The sequence below is a fragment of the Gossypium arboreum genome, chromosome 6, assembly GCF_025698485.1.
Source record: "Gossypium arboreum isolate Shixiya-1 chromosome 6, ASM2569848v2, whole genome shotgun sequence".
Taxonomy (NCBI): Eukaryota; Viridiplantae; Streptophyta; class Magnoliopsida; order Malvales; family Malvaceae; genus Gossypium; species Gossypium arboreum.
Genome location: NC_069075.1, coordinates 131,561,468 through 131,580,651, shown reverse-complemented (window position 1 = coordinate 131,580,651; position 19,184 = coordinate 131,561,468). Strand labels below are relative to the sequence as shown.

Genomic DNA, 19,184 nt, shown 5'->3' with positions numbered 1-19,184 from the left:
AATAACATGCCAACTTGTTATTTTCATGTAATACTTACAAAAACTACATCATTTTAATTTATAGACTTAAGAATTACTATTTGAATCAAGATTGAAACTTTAAATTTAAAAAGAAAATAAGATTAAAAATAATCAAATTGACAAATCAAGATTAAATCTAAAAGTTATGTATAATACAACGCTAATAATAACATTTGATCTGATGAACTCAGCTGCTATCATTTGTATTAGTCTTGAAATTTCAAGATTTAAAATTATAGAGACTAAAATTAATTAAATTAATATATAAAATTTAATCCAAAATTTATGTATAATACAAGGATTAATACCAAAATTTGACCAAAAATTCCCAATGCTGGACAGCTAAACAAGTAAGAAAGCCTCAACTGTTACCAAATAATAATTCATGTATTTATAAAAGAAAAAATGGAAAAGACGCTGGATTATTCTTATGAATATAAAATATTTTCGTAGGATTGAAAAGCTGTTTCTTCAGAATTTAACATAACCAATTTTCCTTGCATCCATTAGTAGTTTGCTGATTTTAAAGCCTTTTTCTTTTTTTTTTTTGGTTTTTTTAATCTTAAAAAAAACCTACAACCATGTCGCAGACTAACTGGGAAGCTGATAAAATGTAAGTTCTGTTTATGCTGTGTTTTTTGTTTCCAAGGGTTCTTTTATTTCATTTTTTTTTACTAATTTGGTCTAGGGTTTTTGTGTTTTAACTTCTGGACTATTAATGAAGTTTCCATTTTGTTCATTGACTTCTTTTTTTTTCCTTTTTAAATTCATTTTTTGGGGTTGTCCATGGATTTAGTACCGCATACTGATTTAGGGTTTTGTTGGAGACCAATGCAAATGGTTTTTTCTTGTTTTTTAATGCTCCCACCGTTATGTTTTTCCACATTATTATGAAGAATATCTTGATAAAATTATCATCTAAGACTCTTTCGGATCAAATAGTGCAAAATTTATAACGTAGCAATGGAACACAGCATTCTGTTTTTTGAAAATGCTTTTGAATTCAAGTCATGGGTTGTGGAAATTTCTAGCATTATATGGTGATACATTTTTTTTTTGGCTAATGAAGGTTTTCCAATGAATTAAGGTTTAATGTCCTGCATTTAAGTTGTCTACTTTTGTAATAATCTGATAACTGAATTATTTTATCCTTTTTGAGAACAGGTTGGATGTGTATATATATGATTATCTGATGAAGAGAAAGTTAAATGCTACTGCAAAGGCATTTCAAGCTGAAGGGAAAGTATCGACTGACCCAGTAGGTATGATATGCCAAAAATAAATAAATCTTGCGAAGAAAGATAGCTTCTAGATGGTTAGAATTTAATTTTCTTTTTTAAACTTAATGAAACTGATTTTTTAATGTGTTTTCCAGCTATTGATGCACCTGGTGGATTTTTATTTGAATGGTGGTCTGTATTTTGGGATATCTTCATTGCGAGGACAAATGAGAAGCATTCAGAAGCTGCTGCATCTTATATTGAGGTGTGTTTGTGGATGCTTACTAGCATGTAATGTTGCCTTTATATTTGGTTTTCAAGTTGTATGTGTTGCCCTATTTTTCTTGGTTAAGCTCTCTCTGTTTTCTAGCATATACAGATTACTAAAGTTGTTTCTGGAAAATAAATTTCACTGCATGCTAAAAAATTTGGAGTTGGATTTTTAATTGATACTGCTATATCTGCTTCCCTGGTATTTGCTCCCATTATTTTACTTGTCTTACGTTTTCTCTTTTTGGGGATGGGAAGTTCAAATGAGTATGACTGAAACGCCACGATGGTAATTTTTAAGGAACAAACAGTGGCTTTTTTATTTTGTCCCTGGAATTATTGGTTTCCTTGGGCACTGAATGTACTAAAGGTTGTGAGCAATGTATTTGACTTCCATACTAAACAAAATTTTTGTATAATGTGGAATGGAATATATCATTTCAAATTTTGTTTGAAAAATTTTCATTTATGTTATTAGTCATTTTACAATTGCTGTTTCGATGAGTTTGTTGAGCAAGTTTGCTGTTTAGTTAAATTGTTTAAAAATGGCAGACTCAAATGGTCAAGGCTCGAGAGCTGCAGCAGCAGCAACACTATCAGAAGCCTCAGCAGATGCAGATGCAACAGCTCTTATTGCAGAGGCATGCTCAGCAACAGCAGCATCAGCAGCAACAACAACAGCAGCATCAGCAGCAACAACAACAGCAGCAGCAACAGCAACAGCCACAGCAACAGCCACAACGCCAACAGCAGCAGCAGCGAAGAGAAGGGACTCCGTTGATAAATGATGCTGCCAGTGGGCTTGTTGGTGAACCTCTCATGAAGGAGAGCAGTGCAAGTGCAATTGCTGCCACAAGAAAGATGTATGATGAGACTTTTAGGTTTCCACGCCAAAGGGATTCCCTGGATGATGCAGCTGCTAAGGTACATTAACTTGATAGGAATGATCCAACCCTTTTTCTCTCATTCTCACAGTTTCTGACATCAGATAAGTTTGCAGCAATTAGGTGATAATTTAGGCCAGCTTCTGGATCCTAATCAAGCCTCAATGATGAAAGCAGCCTCAGTGGTTGGCCAGTCTCCTGGGTATTTTTCAATTTTCATGTGTCTTCTTTTTTTATTTAAAAAAAAAAAAGTCATGTATTATTTCCTTTATTTGCTTTGTCATGTATTATTTCCTTTATTTGCTTTGTCATGTCTTTGTTATGTTAAAACTATTAGTGACTAAACTCTACTCCTTACAGGCAAACACTGCATGGCACACCTGGAAATATATCAGGTAGTCTTCAGCCAATGCAAAATCGAGGTCAGCAGATTTCAGTGCCCACCCAGGTAGTTCATTTTCATTTTATCCTTTTTTGTATATATTTTTAATTTTTTAACTTCAACTGCAGGATTTAACTCCCCCCCCCCCTTTTTCCATTTAGTAATTTTGTTTGTTTTATATACCATATCCTGATACAGGATTCAAGGAGTGAGATCAATCCAATGTTGACTCCTAGAGCTTCTGGTCCTGATGGATCATTAATAGGAGTTCATGGTAAAGTTTTGACCTCCAGAGAGCTGTTCCTTTATTTAGACTTTTGTACTATTATTTAATTGTGAAACAACTACCTTAAAATAATAAAATATCCAACATTTATTGCACTTTAGGTGCGCTGAATATTCCTTTACTCTTAGTAAACTGAACCAATTGTTCTACTTGAAATGATCCTTGTAACACAATGTGGCATTGGTGAGAGCGTGTACCTCTTGGAAGGTTGTAATTACAGCAAACCTTCTAAGCAATAGAAGTTATTGGATGTGAAACAACTCTTTGAGTCATTGATACAGAGTGCATTTGGCTTAGATGAGAAGAAGTAACCTTAGTTATTGACTTCTTTGAATATATTGCTAGAAATTTATTACCACTGAAATGAACTGCCTTTTTTTAAAAAAAAAAAGGATTGAAGATTTTGGATTATACTTTTTAACTTTGTTTGACAGTCTCAATCACTTGTCATAGGACCTTGTTTCAGCAGGATGTACACTAGTTTCCTCTGACCTTTTAGATTGGTAAATCAATATAAATTACAACCTGGTTATCTCATTGCTATAGTTGCATAGTCGCATGTGAATTGCTTAAAACTCTTTTAAGTTCAATGAATTGCATATATTCTTTTATTTTTTTTGCTAACATTGCTTTCAATATGATTTTAAGGTAAAACTTATTGCTTTTATTAACTTATGTTGTTCTTAAGGATCAAATCAAGCTGGTGGCAATTTGACATTGAAAGGATGGCCTTTAACAGTGAGTCTTTTGACTTACAGTTGATATCAAGTTGCTATTTCCTCCATATTTACAGTTTCACTCTCTCACTGCAAATGATCAATATTGGGTTCAATTTTTTACGTTTATTACAAATGTTAGGAGCCATTTACTGCTAGGTTGTGAAGACAATTAGTGTGTTTACTAAATTTAAAATACTCATGGCATGTGTTATGCTATGTTAGGGATATCTGTTGAATAAATCATTTGTTAATAGCACGTACATATCTTGCCCTGAATGAAACAGATGTTTATGCTGCATTTCTGATTTCCTGCAACTAATTTTTAGTGCATTGGATAACAAAACTTTCACTACTCTGCTTAAAAAAAGTTTGCTGCCTTGGTTGAAGGGTTTTTATGGGTACGTGGGCAAACCCTTGATATTGTGGCTCATGGATTACTCCTGAAATAACTTTGTCTAATGGATACAGGAAGAGGACTAATTTGTATGTAGAATTATGACGCAACTGAAATAATTCCTGTTCTTTCTAAATTGTTCTTATGGAAAGTAAAGTGGAGTAGAACAACCAAGATAACTTAATCTTTTATCTATGGTTGAAATCTGATAATGATTGTTGACAGTGCTGCATAAAATGTGTATCAGATTTGATTTGTGGGTTTTTTGTTCAAATTTTATTTATATTTTAGTAAAAGCAATAAGGCATGCAAGATTGATATACGGTTTCCTTGTCTAATAGTATCTTACCAACTGCAGGGACTGGACCAACTTCGATCTGGGCTTCTCCAGCAGCAGAAAACTTTGATTCAGACCTCTCAGCCCTTCAGTCAGCTTCAGTTACACCAACAACTTCTTCTTCAAGCACAACAAAACTTGTCATCGCCATCAGCAAATGATTTTGAAAGTAGAAAAATGCGAATGCTTCTGAACAATCAGATTATGGGTCTTGGGAAGGATGTCCCACTAAATTCCCTCGGCGATGTGGTTCCCAAAGTTGGATCACCTATGCAAATTGGTTGTCCTGTGCTGCCTCGTGGAGACTCCGATATCTCAGTTAAGGTATATTTATCTGTACTGCACATCAATTGACAATTGTTATTATTCCTGATGCTTTCATTAGATTTGAAGCTGTTGCAGCTTGCTCACTGTGGTGTTCCATGTTTTTTATTCACAGCAGCAACAACTGCATCAAAATAATCAACAATCACAGCAAATTGGACAGAATCCACTTTCAAGTCAGCAGTCTCAGAATTCAAATCCCCAACTCCAGCAGCAAGATAAAATGGTTGGTGCCTGCAGTATGATGCCTGATAGTAGCATATCAAACACCTTTAATGGAAATGACCAGGTTTAACATTTGCTGGGATTGGGCTGTTAATCATGCTATCTATACACTATTTTCTCTCTGTTTTATTGTTTGTAGCTTCTTCGTTCCCCAAAATCAAAATATATATTTTTTTTAAATGTATGTTATAGTTATACATTTGGATTCTTTCTGATCTATCCCATGGCCTGGAATTGGAATACTGTAACAACCTCATTTATACATAATTTGGCCCAAAATTTCTAACTCGGTACTACATCCTTGCTTAAGGCTTCAAAAAATCAAGTCGGCCGAAAGAGGAAGCAGCCAGGGTCGTCATCAGGTCCAGTCAATAGCTCGGGAACTGCGAACACCGCTGGACCATCTCCAAGTTCACCTTCCTCACCTTCTACTCACACACCTGGAGATGCCATTTCAATGCCCACATTGCCTCATAATAGTGGTTCCTCTAAGTCTTTGCTTATGTTTGGCTCTGATGGCTTGGGTTCCCTTACATCAGCTTCTAATCAATTGGTAAAGATCCTATCCATCTTTTGATTAACATCATAGTCTTGCTTCAGTATTTTTTTTTTTAAGTTCTTATTTTCTTGTGGTAATGAAATTTACATTTTGGCCCTTTATCTTCTAGAAAGTTCCTGAAGCAAATGTTTGGAAGCTATCATATGCTTATCTGATTTAGGTATCACCTGAGAGGAAGCAGGAAATATAATTTAGAATCTTCTAAGAGGTGAAGAAATGTATAAAATAGACAATGTAGTAAAGTGATAATTGTTTTAGATAGGCTCTTTAACTTTGAGAATCAATGCTAACTTGATTTCAGAAGAGATGCTATCAGAAGTGAAATCATTAAAAACCGACAATCTACATGTTTCCAGTCTTAGTTAATACTGAGCTACATAAAAGATTGGGTTTTATCATTAGACACATCAATTGGAAGAATTTACACACTGCTGCTAGTTATTTTTCTTGATATTCCATTCTGCTGTGGGGTAACTTGACATAGTAAATCACAGGCTGATATAGACCGTTTTGTGGATGATGGGTCTCTAGATGATAACGTGGAGTCATTCTTGTCTCATGATGATCCAGAACCTAGAGATAGAGTTGGTCGGTGCAGTGATGTCAGCAAAGGTATGATTAATGTTAATTTTCTAATTATTGATTGCATGTGTTTCCCCACAGAAATTACCTGCAATTTCTTACAATGACTGAAATGCTTAAAGATTTAACAATATTGTAATCTCAGGCTTAACATTTATGGAAGTCCAGCTTATCCCAGCTAGTACAAGTAAAGTAGAATGTTGTCACTTCTCAGCAGATGGGAAGTTGCTTGCTACTGGTGGCCATGATAAAAAGGTACAGTGTGATTTGATTTAATTTCATAGTATTTTTTCCTTCTGTGGTATTAAACTATGTAAAACTTTTATTCTGGCTGATAGGCAAGCTTCAGTGCTATTCTAGCTGAAGTTTTTAATTTTTCTAGAGGAAACAAGTTTTAACATGTTTGCTTGATGATATCATTATGCAGGCTGTGCTTTGGTGCACAGAGTCATTTGCATTAAAGTCTACTCTTGAAGAACATTCTCAATGGATAACTGATGTTCGCTTCAGTTCAAGCATGTCAAGGCTCGCTACCTCTTCAGCTGACAAATCAGTCAGGGTTTGGGATGCTGATAATGTTAGTAAGCATACATCATTTTATCATGGAATGTCTCATCTGATCACAGTTTCAATCACATTATAGCTGGGTCTTTAATAGATAATATTTTTAATCCGCTTCGCAAATGACCGATTCTGCTGTGCATTTTTTGGTTTGTTGCTTTTGGAAACTGCTTCAGTATGCAGTTGCTGTATGACCTACTTGTCAGAACCATCACCCAACAGTATTGACTGCTAGGCATTAAGAACATAAGAAAGGAAGTCCACTGTTGCAGCTATAGATGGCTTAATGAGATATCAGTAGTCAAGCCCTACTTAGTGAAGGGTTTGTTAGTTGGGTCATGTTGAAAATTGGTTACTAGAAGACTCTGAAAGTAATATTTTTTATGGATATTAAGTTTTGTCACGTGAAGCATTTACTCATGGGAATTATGCCAGTGAAGTTCTCTTTAAATTTCATGATTTATGGATGCATGGTTCTATTTTGCAGCCTGCTTACTCGCTCCGTAATTTTGTGGGACATTCTACAACTGTTAGATCACTTGACTTCCACCCTACCAAAGATGACCTTATCTGCTCATGTGATAATAATAGTGAGATTCGATATTGGAGTATTAAGAATGGTAGTTGTGCTGGAGTCTTGAAGGTATATAGCCTTACGATTCATTCTCAAGCAATGGTTTTGTACAATGCTTATCTCTGTTTTTCTTTTGCCAATCCTATTTTTACCATTAGTGCCTTTCTTTTTTCGCCTTTAATCAGGGTGGTGCAACCCAGATAAGATTTCAGCCCCGTGTTGGAAGGTTTCTTGCTGCTGCAACTGATAATTCTGTATCCTTACTCGATGTAGAAGCCCAAGTTTGCAGAGCCAAATTACAGGTCAGTTGGGAGTTTGCTATAGTTATCATTTAATTTGATTTTGGATCTTGTAACCTACAAGCAAATGGGTTTTGGTAATTGTTAATGGGATGCTCTTACACTCTAGCTTTGTTGCATATAGACTGAGAAAACTCTGTGATCATGATGTTACACGATCATAGTTTCTTTGTGTATCTGTTGGCAGATGCAAGGCCTTTGAAAAGGTCTTGACAAGAATGAATGTAGTGTTTTGAGTATTGGACGGTTGTATATGTTCTTTGTGGGAGTGCTTTCTAGGAATAGAGTCTACATGTTCTAAAACTTATACCTCCATGGCACATAACTTTTCTATTGGGAGGTTTGGTTTGAATGATTTGGCATCCTGTGGTTTTTCCATCAATGCTGCTAATCCATTTGGTTCTTTTTTAACTAACAAACCCTCCAAACAAAGCAGACTTTTTGCCCTAAAACTTGTTACTTTGACTATGGAAAAATAAAAATCTTCTAGTTTTTTTTTCTGTCAAATATTTCTATCATGTCTCTTTTGCTTCAATTCTGTTGATTATTATTTTCATCTTATCAACTGTCATTGCAGGGTCATAAAAGTGTTATTCATTCTGTGTGCTGGGATGCTACCGGTGAGTTTTTGGCATCTGTAAGTGATGATTTGGTGAGAGTGTGGACGGTTGGATCCAGTGGCAAAGGAGAATGTGTTCATGAACTGAACCGTACTGGCAACAAATTTAACACTTGTGTTTTCCATCCTTCTTACTCTTCCCTATTGGTCATTGGCTGTTATGAGGTGAGTATTGCTTGCCTTCAATATCATGTTTTTAAGCTATCCTTGTCACTTTGGACTGGACTGCCTTCGTTTAGTTTCTTTCCCCATTTTCCTAACTCAATCCACTAATTATTGTGGCAACCAGACACTGGAGCTTTGGAACATGCTTGAGAACAAAATAATGACACGACATGCACACGAGAATCTAGTGTCGGCTTTGGCAGCATCAACTAGCACTCGCATGGTTGCCTCAGCTAGCCACGACAAGTGTGTGAAGCTCTGGAAATGATTTTACTCCCTGCATTTTATCCACTCTACTGTTAAAATGGTATAGTTCCTTGCACTAAGATATATAACAGGGTTTTCTGACATTTTTTTGTACTTAGCTCATCCCAACTATTCTGAAGCAGCAAAAAAAAAAAAAAATGGTGGTGGTGCTTTGGGGGCCCGGGGGGGGAGGGTTAGATTTGTCCACCAAAGAAGAAAAAATGTCAAACCTTAGGCCTAACCAGTCAACTTTGAGATATCATGTCTTTTTTTAAGGCAATATGTTGGTTGGATAAAGAAGAAACACGGTTTAAGGATGTGTAGCACTCATATATATATATATATATATATATCAACATTAGAAGATTAGAGAGAATTTTCTTTGAACATATACTGAAATATTGTTGAAAATTTGATGGATGTTGGAAACTGTAATAGGCAGGATTTGAATTCGACTTATATTGGAAGGGTCTTTTGATTATTTTTTGGGGGCTTAAAATATGCTATTAGTAGAATATGTCCGTTGGTCGCACTTTGCATAGATTAAAAGTTTAATCAAACATAATATTTAAAATAAATGAATAAAACTGAAGTAGTTTGATAAATTATGGAATGAATTGAAATATGACAGAAGAAAATATTAAAATATTAAAATATATGAATGTGTTACATTTATATAAATTGAATTATTAATGTGTAAAAAGTTATATAAATTTATAAGACTTAACGCACTAAAAAAATATGAAAACATGACCTCAAGCAAATAATTTTCTTTAGATCGAATCACAAATACAAATTATGTACAATATCTTATGAATTACATTAATGATATAAAATCATAACACAACATAAAGTGAAAAATAATATAAAATGACATTCAACTTCATCTATTTCTTAAATAAATAAAGGGCAATTTGATTCACTACGACAAATTATGCAAAATGTGTGATGAATTGAGATGTGACACAAAAATTACATGAAAAATAGTTGGCTTTTTTCGTGATTTGGTCTTACAGCTATACTTGTTTTTTTCACATTAGTCGTATACATATATATTTTTATTTTTTTGATATTTAAATTATCATTTTCCTCCAATTTCACCCCAAATTATAGTTTGAATACCAAAGTGTGATAAAACAAGTCGAATTATCAAAGTGAAAAAACCGCATCTTTTTTCCTTCAAATTCAATCACTATAATAAATTAGGTGAAATGAACTGTCTAGTCCCTCTTAGTTTCGAAAATGAGTAAAGTAGCCTTTGAAGTGTCAAATTTTTAGACAAAAATTGACAATTCTATTATTTATTGTCCTTAATTGCTTAATTTCGAAATTGATAGAGACTAAATTGCTCTAATTTTTGTCAGGAACTAACTTATTCACTTTCAAAATTGAGAAGGATTGGAAAAATCATTTCACCGATTAATTATACAAATGTGAGTAAACCAATATACAAATATAAATTATTTTCTTAATTGAATGGTTATGACAATTTTTTTCATAACTGGACTAACATTATTTTAAATTAATTTGGATTCACGCTTTGAAGTATAGATAAATCAATTTAATTAAATTATTTTAAAAATAAATAATAAATAAATTATTGTCTAAAATTGTTACTATGGCAAATTATTTAAACATTTTTTTGGTATTAAATTGAAGTAAATTAAAGATGAAGAAAAAGAAAACATAAGAAATAAGTAGAACATGACAATATAAAAAAAATTGCATGAACATGAATATATAAGCAGTATTATAAATCTGTAAAAAAAATTCTATATAGCGGCTTATTTTTACTCATAAGACGATATGTAAGCTCTATGGATCATAGTATTTGTTAAAATGTGGTGACAAACAGCAGTATGTATGTTACCCGGATGAAATACAGTAGCATACAAACGTATTGTATGTTATCTGGATGAAGTACTTTTGTGTAACAACCGACCTGTATTTGATTTGACAGCTACTTTTTGAAGGACAAAGTTAATCAGTACTTAGCAGATTTAGAGAGGTCCTAGGTTATCATTCAGCCGTTTTTTAGCATGTTCTTTTTAATCAAATTTATTGCTCTTTCAATGTAATAGTTTAATATATGTACATTGTTTAGCTGAAAAAATTAATGAATGAGAGAAGTAAACTTTAGTTTTCTTTTTCAACATCCTTTCTGCTTCTGTTTTTTGGTTGTTTTTCTTTTGCGACTCTCAAGTCCTTGAATCTCAAACTTCTTTCATTCTTTAACCGGATTTATTGCTTTGTTGCTCTAGCTTCTAACAGAGCTTCATATTTCATCGGGATAAATTACTACTAAAACTTCAACATGGTATCAAGAGCCTGTCATCTTTGAGGGCCTTTGTTGTTGGTATTTTTCTTTATGGAGAAAACTTAAAGAGAAAGAAGATGAAGTTGTTGTTTTGTTGCTGCAAGATGAGTTTTACACAACCACCACCACCACCACCTATGTTTGTTGGAGAAAACTACCACATCTGGATAGTGAAGATGAAGACTTACCTACAAGCGCATGATCTATGAAATGTGGTCGAAAATGAAACAGAACCAGCTCCATTGAGGGCCAATCCCACCATTGCACAGATGAGGCAACATAGTGAAGAGTGCGCCAAGAAGCATAAAGCAATGACTTGCTTGCAAAATGGAGTATCCAATGTGATTGTTGCTCGAAAAATGGCTTGTGACTCACCAAAACAAGCATTGGAAAAGCTAAAGGAGGAGTTTATGGGGTTAGACAAGACAAGACTACAACAACTGATCAACCTCAGGAGAGACTTTGAGAACTTGAAGATGAAAAAGTCAGAGACCATCAAGTAGTACTCTGATAGGATAATGGCCATAGTCAACAACCTTCGGCTCCTTGGTGATGATTTCAGTGAGAGCAGAGTTGTTGAAAAGATTATTACAACTCTCCCTGAAAAATTTGAGCCAAAAATCTCTTCATTGGAGGACTCGAGGGATTTATCAGCTATCTTATTGTCTAAGTTGGCAAATTCCCTATATGCACTTCAGCAAAGGAGGGCCAATAGGCAGGAAAAGTATCTAGAAGGAGCTTTCCAAACAAAGGTCAAAGAAGGCTCAGGTTCAAGTCAGAAAGGGAAGAAATCTTGGCTCAATAAAAGGGAGAAAGTAAGGAGAGATGTTGGCAAAAAGAAGCTACCACCTTGCCTACACTGCATAAGGTAAGTCATCCGGGTGAAGTATGCTGGTATAGGCCAGACATCCAATGCAGAAGCTGTAAACGGTTTAGTCATGTTGAAAAAGTGTGCAAGAACAAAGGCAAGGCACAAACTCAGCAGCAAAACCAAGCTCAAGCTGCTGAGGATGTTCAAGCTCAGGAGGAGCATATTTTCTCTGCATCCTATTATGTAACCTCAAGCAAAACCAGTAAGAACTGGCTAGTTGATAGTGGTTGTTCTCACCATATGGCTTTAGACAAAAGGCTGTTCAAGAATCTTGACAGAAGGTTTACTTCCAATGTCAGAGTTGGAAATGGCAATCTCATTGAGGCCAGAGGCAAAGAAGATGCAGTGATCAGCACTTGTTCAGGTAATAAAGTTATTTCTGATGTACTTTGTGTGCCTGACATAGACTAAAACCTGCTTAGTGTTGGCCAGCTTATTGAAAAGGGTTATTCATTTGTTTTTAAGAATAACTATTGTATTATTGAAGATCCACTTGGTCAAGAATTGGTTACAATGGCCATGACTGAAAGATGTTTTGTGTTGAACATGAATCAGTTAGAAATGAAGGCCTATACTAGTGCTACTGACACAGCTAGTTTATGGTACAAGAGACTAGGCCATGTCATTTATAGATCACTTGGTTTGTTGCAAAAGTCGAATTTGGTTGAAGACATGTCCAAACTTGAGGTCAATGGAAATGTTTATGAAGTTTGCCAGCTTGGTAAGCAGGAAAGATTGCCTTTTCCTGTTAATAAGGCATGGAAAGCTAAAGGTAAGCTCGAATTAGTTTACACTGACATTTGTGAACCAATAAGGTCTTCCTCATTGAATGACAACAAGTATTTTGCGATGTTCATTGATGATTTCAGTAGATTTTGCTAGGTTTATTTTTTGAAGCAAAATTCAAAATTATTGGAGGCATTCAGCAAATATAAAACCTTAGTTGAGAATCAATCAGGTTTCAAGACCAAGGCTTTGAGATCAGATAATGGTGCTGAGTATTTGTCTGAGAAGTTTCAGAAGCTGTGTAAGCAAGCTGGAATTCATCATCAGCTAACAACAATTTATACTCCTCAACAAAATAGAGTATGTGAGAGGAAGAATCAAATAGTGCTTGATATGGCTAGATGCTTATTGTTTGAAAGCAAGCTACCAAACAAATTTTAGGCTGAGGCTGTCAATACCTCAGTGTATCTGCTTAATAGTCTTCCTACTACTGTTGTGAAGGAAAAGACTCCTTTCGAAGCTTGGCATGATCTCAAACCAAGAGTGTCACACCTAAAAGTGTTTGGTTGTGTCTACTATACTCTTATTCCAGCTAAGAAGAGAACCAAACTTGATAAAAGATCTATGCCTGGAATATTTGTTGGCTACAGCAGCACCAAGAAAGGCTACAGGGTGTATGATCCCTCGACAAAGAAGATTTTGGTGAGTAGGGATGTTAGATTTGATGAAGAGAAGGTTTGGAGCTGGAATGATGAAGATGCAAGGTTGATTGAAGAAGATCAGTTTGACAACAGTTTGGAACTAGTTGAAAATAAGCATAGCAATGAAAATTTTGATGATGCTCTTGTGAGAGGAACCAGAACCATTGCAAACATCTGCCAAAGATGTGATGTTGCAATAGTTGAACCTTCAGATTTTGAAGAGGCTACCAGGGACAGACGCTGGAAGAAGGCCATGGAAGCTGAATTAGAAATAATCCACAAGAATGGCACTTAGGAATTGGTTGACAGACCAGACTATAAGAAAGTTATAAGTGTAAAGTGGTCGTTTAGAGCCAAGTACAATGCTGATGGCTCATTGAATAAACACAAGGCTTGTGGTGAAAGGCTACAGTCAAGAATACGACATTGATTTCATGGAGACATTTGCTCCAGTAGCAAGGCTAGACACAATTAAGTTTCTATTTGCCTTGGCTGCACAGAAGGAATGGAGAATTTATCAGCTCGATGTTAAGTCAGCATTTTTAAATGGCTTCCTCAATGAGGAGATTTATATTGAGCAATCAGATGGATTTAAAGTCCTAGGAGAAGAGGACAAAGTCTATAGGTGGCCTGAAGCAGGCACCAATGGCCTGGTATGATAGGGTTGATACATACCTGTCTAAACTCGGGTTTGAGAAAAGTGTTAGTGAACCTACACTTTATGTGAAGAAGTCAAAACATGAAACTCTTTTGATTGTCTCACTTTATGCGGATGACTTACTTGTAACTAGAAGTAAGGGAGAGCTAATTGATGAGTTCAAAGTGCAAATGCAAGAAGTTTTTGAAATGACAGATTTGGGAGTTATGACATACTTTCTTGGGATGGAAGTGAACCAATCTGATCAAGGCATCTTCATTACTCAATATGCCTTTGCCTTGAAGATTCTCAACAGATTCTGCATGGCAAATTGCAAAACTGTCAGCACACCTGTGGCTCAAGGTGAGAAATTAACAAGCAATAGCAATCAAGAGAAGGTTGATGAGAAGGAATATAAAAGCCTGATAGGTTGTTTGCTTTACTTAATAGCAACTAGGCCTGATATAATGTATGTTGTTAGTCTCATGTCTAGATTTATGCATTGCTGTGATGTTGTTCATTTTAAAGCAGCAAAGAGAGTTCTCAGATATGTGAAGGGAACTTTAGATCATGGAGTGAAGTTTGAGAAGGAAAAAGAGCTCAAATTGATAGGGTATTTTGATAGTGTTTGGGCAGGGTCCATTGATGACATGAAGAGCACGTTAGGGTACTTCTTTACTCTTGGATCAGGAGTTTTCTGTTAGAGCTTAAAAAGGCAACAAACTATTTCTCAATCAACAGCTGAAGCAGAATACATTGCAGCTGCTATAGCTGTTAATCAAGCCATTTGGCTTAGAAAGCTGCTATGTGATTTGAATGAAGAACAAGTTGAAGCAACTGAAATCAGGGTTGATAATCAGTCAGCAGTTGCCATAGCTAAAAATCCAGTTTTTTATGGCAAAACAAAACATTTCAAGATCAAATTTCATTTTGTTCGAGAGGCTGAGCAATCAAAAGAAGTCAGTCTTGTTCATTGCAGCTTAGAAAAAAAAGTTTCCTGATATTTTGACGAAGCCATTGGCTGCTACAAGGTTTGAGTGTTTAAGGAAGGAAATTGGAGTCTGCTGTCTTGTAGCCAAGGAGGAGTGTTAAAAGGTGGCGACAAACATCAGTATGTATGTTTCCCGGATAAAATATAGTAGCATACAAAAGTATCGTATGTTATCCGGATGAAGTACTTTTGTGTAACAACCGACCTGTATTTGATTTGACAGCTACTTTTTGAAGGAAAAAGTTAATCAGTACTTAGCAGATTTAGGTAGGTCCTAGGTTATCATTCAGCCATTTTTTAGCATGTTCTTTTTAATCAAATTTATTGCTCTTTCAATGTAATAGTTTAATATATGTACATTGTTTAGTTGAAAAAATTAATGAATGAGAGAAGTAAACTTTAGTTTTCTTCTTCAACATCCGTCTTGCTTCTGTTTTTTGCTTGTTTTTCTCTTGTGACTCTCAAGTCCTTGAATCTCAAACTTTTTTCATTTTTTATCCGGATTTATTGCTTTGTTGCTCTAACTTCTAATAGAGCTTCATATTTCATCCGGGTGAATTGCTACTAAAACTTCAACAATATTAAGTTGTAGTCACGGTGTCTGTTGCAGTTGCGGTTGCGGATGATACAGACGTTATGTAACGCATAATAGTTGTCGCAGACGTGATTTGTTTCTCAAAAATCACAATATTTCCAAAATATTATATTTACATATTTTGCAACTATATTTTAATATTCTAATATTAATATACTCTTTTATATGTTTTATTTTAAAAATAAAAATAAAATTTTATAGATAAAAATTCATTGAAAATAATTATGGACTATACAAATATTATCATACTAAATAATTGATAATAACAACAATAATTTTAATGAGTAACATATAAATAGTCTCATATTAGAAAAAGCATTTAAATATTCTCACATTTTAACATGAAAAAGTTCATTTTACATAACTTAAAAAATACATAAATACAAATATGAAAACTTCATTTCTTACAATTCACCACCAAACTGAATGGCGTGGAGGATCTAAAGCATCTCCATTTTCATCTCTGCCTTGGTTTTGATCCCTTCCCATTCCATTTGAAAAAGATATCACATTGTGTGCACCATAAGATGCATCATTCATAGAAAACATGTGGTATGGTAAATGGTAGCCAATAAATCCATAGCTTGGATTTTGTTCAAGTGAGGTGGATAATATGCATTTGGTTAGTAGGAATGAGAACCCTAAGATGATTCATTCTTTTCATTATCATTTGTAGCTAAATTATGTGATGACGAACCTGCAAATGAATCATAAAAGTGCTCTTTCATCCTCCCATGAGTTCTATTACCCCCGTCTCTTCTATTTTGTAAACTAATTGATGCATTTGTTTCAAACAAACCTGGATTAGCAGCATAAGGATATCTGGTCACACCTTGGTCTCCATGAAAATTACTAATAAATGTGGCCATGTGTTCTTTGGTATGCAACTTCATTATTGCCACCGGGATCATCACCATCATCACCACTTGACGTTGATAGTTGAACACTTTCTTCATTAGATGGAATAGGTGAAATGTCATTCGTATCTTCACCTTGAGTTTCTTTATCAGTTTCATTAAGTAACTATTCAGGCAACCATGAGAAATTCTGTTCCCCATCAAGTGTAGCATCTTCTCTTTCCTCTTTAAAAATATTATCAAGATTGATCGGATTAAAACTTATTTCCAACTCTTGTGCACTTTTTCTTTGCATGTGTCTTAGCTTCAACCTCATATTATAATGCACATAAACTAATTTTTGAAGCTTTCTATGCTTAAGCCTATTTCTTTTCTTTGTATGGATCAGACTAAAACTACTCCAATTACGCTCACAATTTGAAGATAAAGTTGTTTGACTCAAAACTTTGATAGCAATGCGTTGAAGTTGAGGTGCACAACTTCCATAATTAATCCACCATTCAGCTTCAAAAACATAAATAATAGGATACATTTCATAAATATATCTTCATTATCTACAAAACTATAGAGGTGAAATTCTTTTTTACCAGGATTAGTCCTCAGAATTGCAGCTTGGGCTAACGGTGTTCCAAAAGAATCCATTTTATCTCGATATAGCAACAACTAAAAATAAATGAATTAGTAGTTACAACATGATAATTTGTAAGTTTCTTTAAAATTTTTAGTATATAAATACATACCTGGTTCATTGCCAAAACTTGATTATTCATGTTAGGCTCTATCCTTTGTATAACACTTCTAACCCCCATTAAGCACATCATTTGTGGAATTGCCTCCATATAGAAATTGCTGATTTAAGAAATATCTTATATAAAAAATAATATAATAAATATCTAAACAAAATATTTTACAATCTAAAAAGTTAAAAGTTTTATGATGTACCAGCAGAATGTAAATCACTATGAAGTTGATTACTCTATCTCCTATCAATTATTTCCCAATATTTCTTGTAATAGAGACAATCTCTTTGAATCGCCAACTTTACTCCATCCATAGCTTCATAAATAAAACCTATAGTTGGTATTTCATCACCATCACACATCCTTAATACTTTAACCAACGGGTCTTGGATCTTTAGGACATCAACAGCCTTTTTCCAAAACTCGCTGGAGTTAATGACTTCCATCACGTCTAATCCAGCTAGTTTTCTTGCATATGTGGACCTTCTTCATTTTCAAGAAGTCACCATTTCTTTTAGTAGCAAATCTAGTAATCCCAGGTCATAAGAGTTCTCTTCCCTGTGTATATCTTTCCATATAATCAATCGTCTATGTATGATTGTATGTGAAAGAAATTATCTTTTTTGCTTCATCTAGGACCCTTCTCACACTTTTTCTGTTACTAATTTCTTCCAAAATAAGATCCAAGCAATGAGTAGAACATGCTGACCAGTACAAGTGCCTTCTCTTTTGCATCAAAATTTTACCACCTGCTTTGACCGCTGCTTCATTATCTGTAACAAATTGAACAATAAATTCTTCACCAATTTCATCCACCATTTTATCCATTATATTAAAATAATACACAGCAGTACAATAGGTAATATTGCTAGCATCAATTGACTTTTTAAAAATAGTACCTCTAGGACTATAAATCAAGAAATTGATTATATGTTGATTTCTAGTCCCTTTCCATCCATCACACATAATAATCACACCTCTTTTTTCCCAGATAGGCTTAAAGGCATTCACCCATTCTTTTATTGTATTATACTCTTCTTCCAAATACACTCCTGTCACCTTATAAGCTAAAGGACCCCTAATTGATTTTTCAACTTCAGCTGCAACTTGAAATACAGGCTGTAGAAATGGTGACTCTGCAATTCTTGCAGGTAAAGCTTCATGCAATATTAACTTTGACATTGTTTTCCCCAGCTTTGCTTTTGCATTATTCAAGAAGCTTGTAGTGAGTTTTGGTTGCTTCAAACTTTATGATCTTTCAAGAACATGATCCATATTTGCTAATCTAGCTCCAGGAGAGTTAAAATTAGTCTACTAATGTTCCTTCCCACTTCTTTCAGAATTATGGATACTGAAAGATCTGCTAAATACTTGAGTTTCAGAACTACTACCTCCCCCAGTTTCATAAACTGAATCTTGACCAATTCTTGCTCTTCGACGTTGTCTTTCTTCCCATTCAATTTTGGATCTTATACTTTCACATCTTGCAATAGTTAACTCCTCATCATCAACATCACTATCACCATAATCTCCATGATCTCCTAATCTTATTCTTTCCTTCAATTCTTCTTTCCTCCTTTGCTTCACAATTTTTTCATTAGGATATTCATTAAGCTATTGTGCAATATTTTTTCTAACTTCTGCCAAGACATTTGGACAAGGTGCTACATTCCATTTTTTTGCTGTCAAATGCTCTTTCAACCGTGTTATTCCTCCTTTGATGGCTTTTTCATAAAGTTTGCATTTGACATTATTATGACCACCATCAACAGGTTCTCCCCACCTCCAACCGTAATCATCACTATGAGCTTCACCTTCTTTACTTCTCGAACGTGGCATTTTTTATAGCTGCACCTAGATCATTATTATTCATTACATGATATCAAACCAGACAGTAAAATATTCAAAAATAAAATAATAATTATAAAACTTAAAACTAAAAATAAAAAAATTCAAAAAATGAAACATAAATCATAATACTTATAACTAACACCACAAACTGATTCACAAAAATACCTTATAAACAGCTTTGTAACTAAATGCCTCAAATCTATTATATCTTTTATTTAGTTCTTTCAACTT

The 19,184-nt window shown here is 34.4% G+C and overlaps 1 protein-coding gene across 4 annotated transcripts; it reads left to right on the top strand.

Annotated features, from left to right (window-relative positions):
* The first annotated feature begins 397 nt into the window (after positions 1-397).
* LOC108486660 (transcriptional corepressor LEUNIG-like) lies at positions 398-9,126 on the top strand. 4 transcript variants are annotated; one of them, XM_053029728.1, is made up of 18 exons: positions 398-634; positions 1,186-1,283; positions 1,397-1,506; positions 2,064-2,435; positions 2,512-2,597; positions 2,756-2,843; positions 2,976-3,051; positions 3,752-3,801; positions 4,535-4,837; positions 4,956-5,063; positions 5,373-5,615; positions 6,116-6,233; positions 6,349-6,458; positions 6,631-6,780; positions 7,252-7,407; positions 7,524-7,640; positions 8,215-8,421; positions 8,546-9,126. In XM_053029728.1, exons 1-18 carry the CDS (start codon positions 603-605, stop codon positions 8,687-8,689), a joined length of 2,568 nt encoding a protein of 855 aa, XP_052885688.1. In that variant the 5' UTR covers positions 398-602; the 3' UTR covers positions 8,690-9,126. The 4 variants fall into 4 exon arrangements, with proteins under 4 accessions (XP_052885688.1, XP_052885687.1, XP_017646317.1 ...); XM_053029727.1 differs by having other exon boundaries at positions 4,956-5,126; XM_017790828.2 differs by having other exon boundaries at positions 4,953-5,063.
* Positions 9,127-19,184: the final 10,058 nt, after the last annotated feature.

What these genes read in the sequence shown, in the direction of transcription:
- LOC108486660 (XM_017790827.2), top strand. Translation starts at nt 603, where the DNA reads ATGTCGCAGACTAACTGGGAAGCTGATAAAAT. An exon ending in GGGTTTGGGATGCTGATAAT is followed by an intron (nt 6,781 to 7,251) that starts GTTAGTAAGCAT and finishes TCTATTTTGCAG; the next exon opens with CCTGCTTACTCGCTCCGTAA. An exon ending in TTTGCAGAGCCAAATTACAG is followed by an intron (nt 7,641 to 8,214) that starts GTCAGTTGGGAG and finishes CTGTCATTGCAG; the next exon opens with GGTCATAAAAGTGTTATTCA.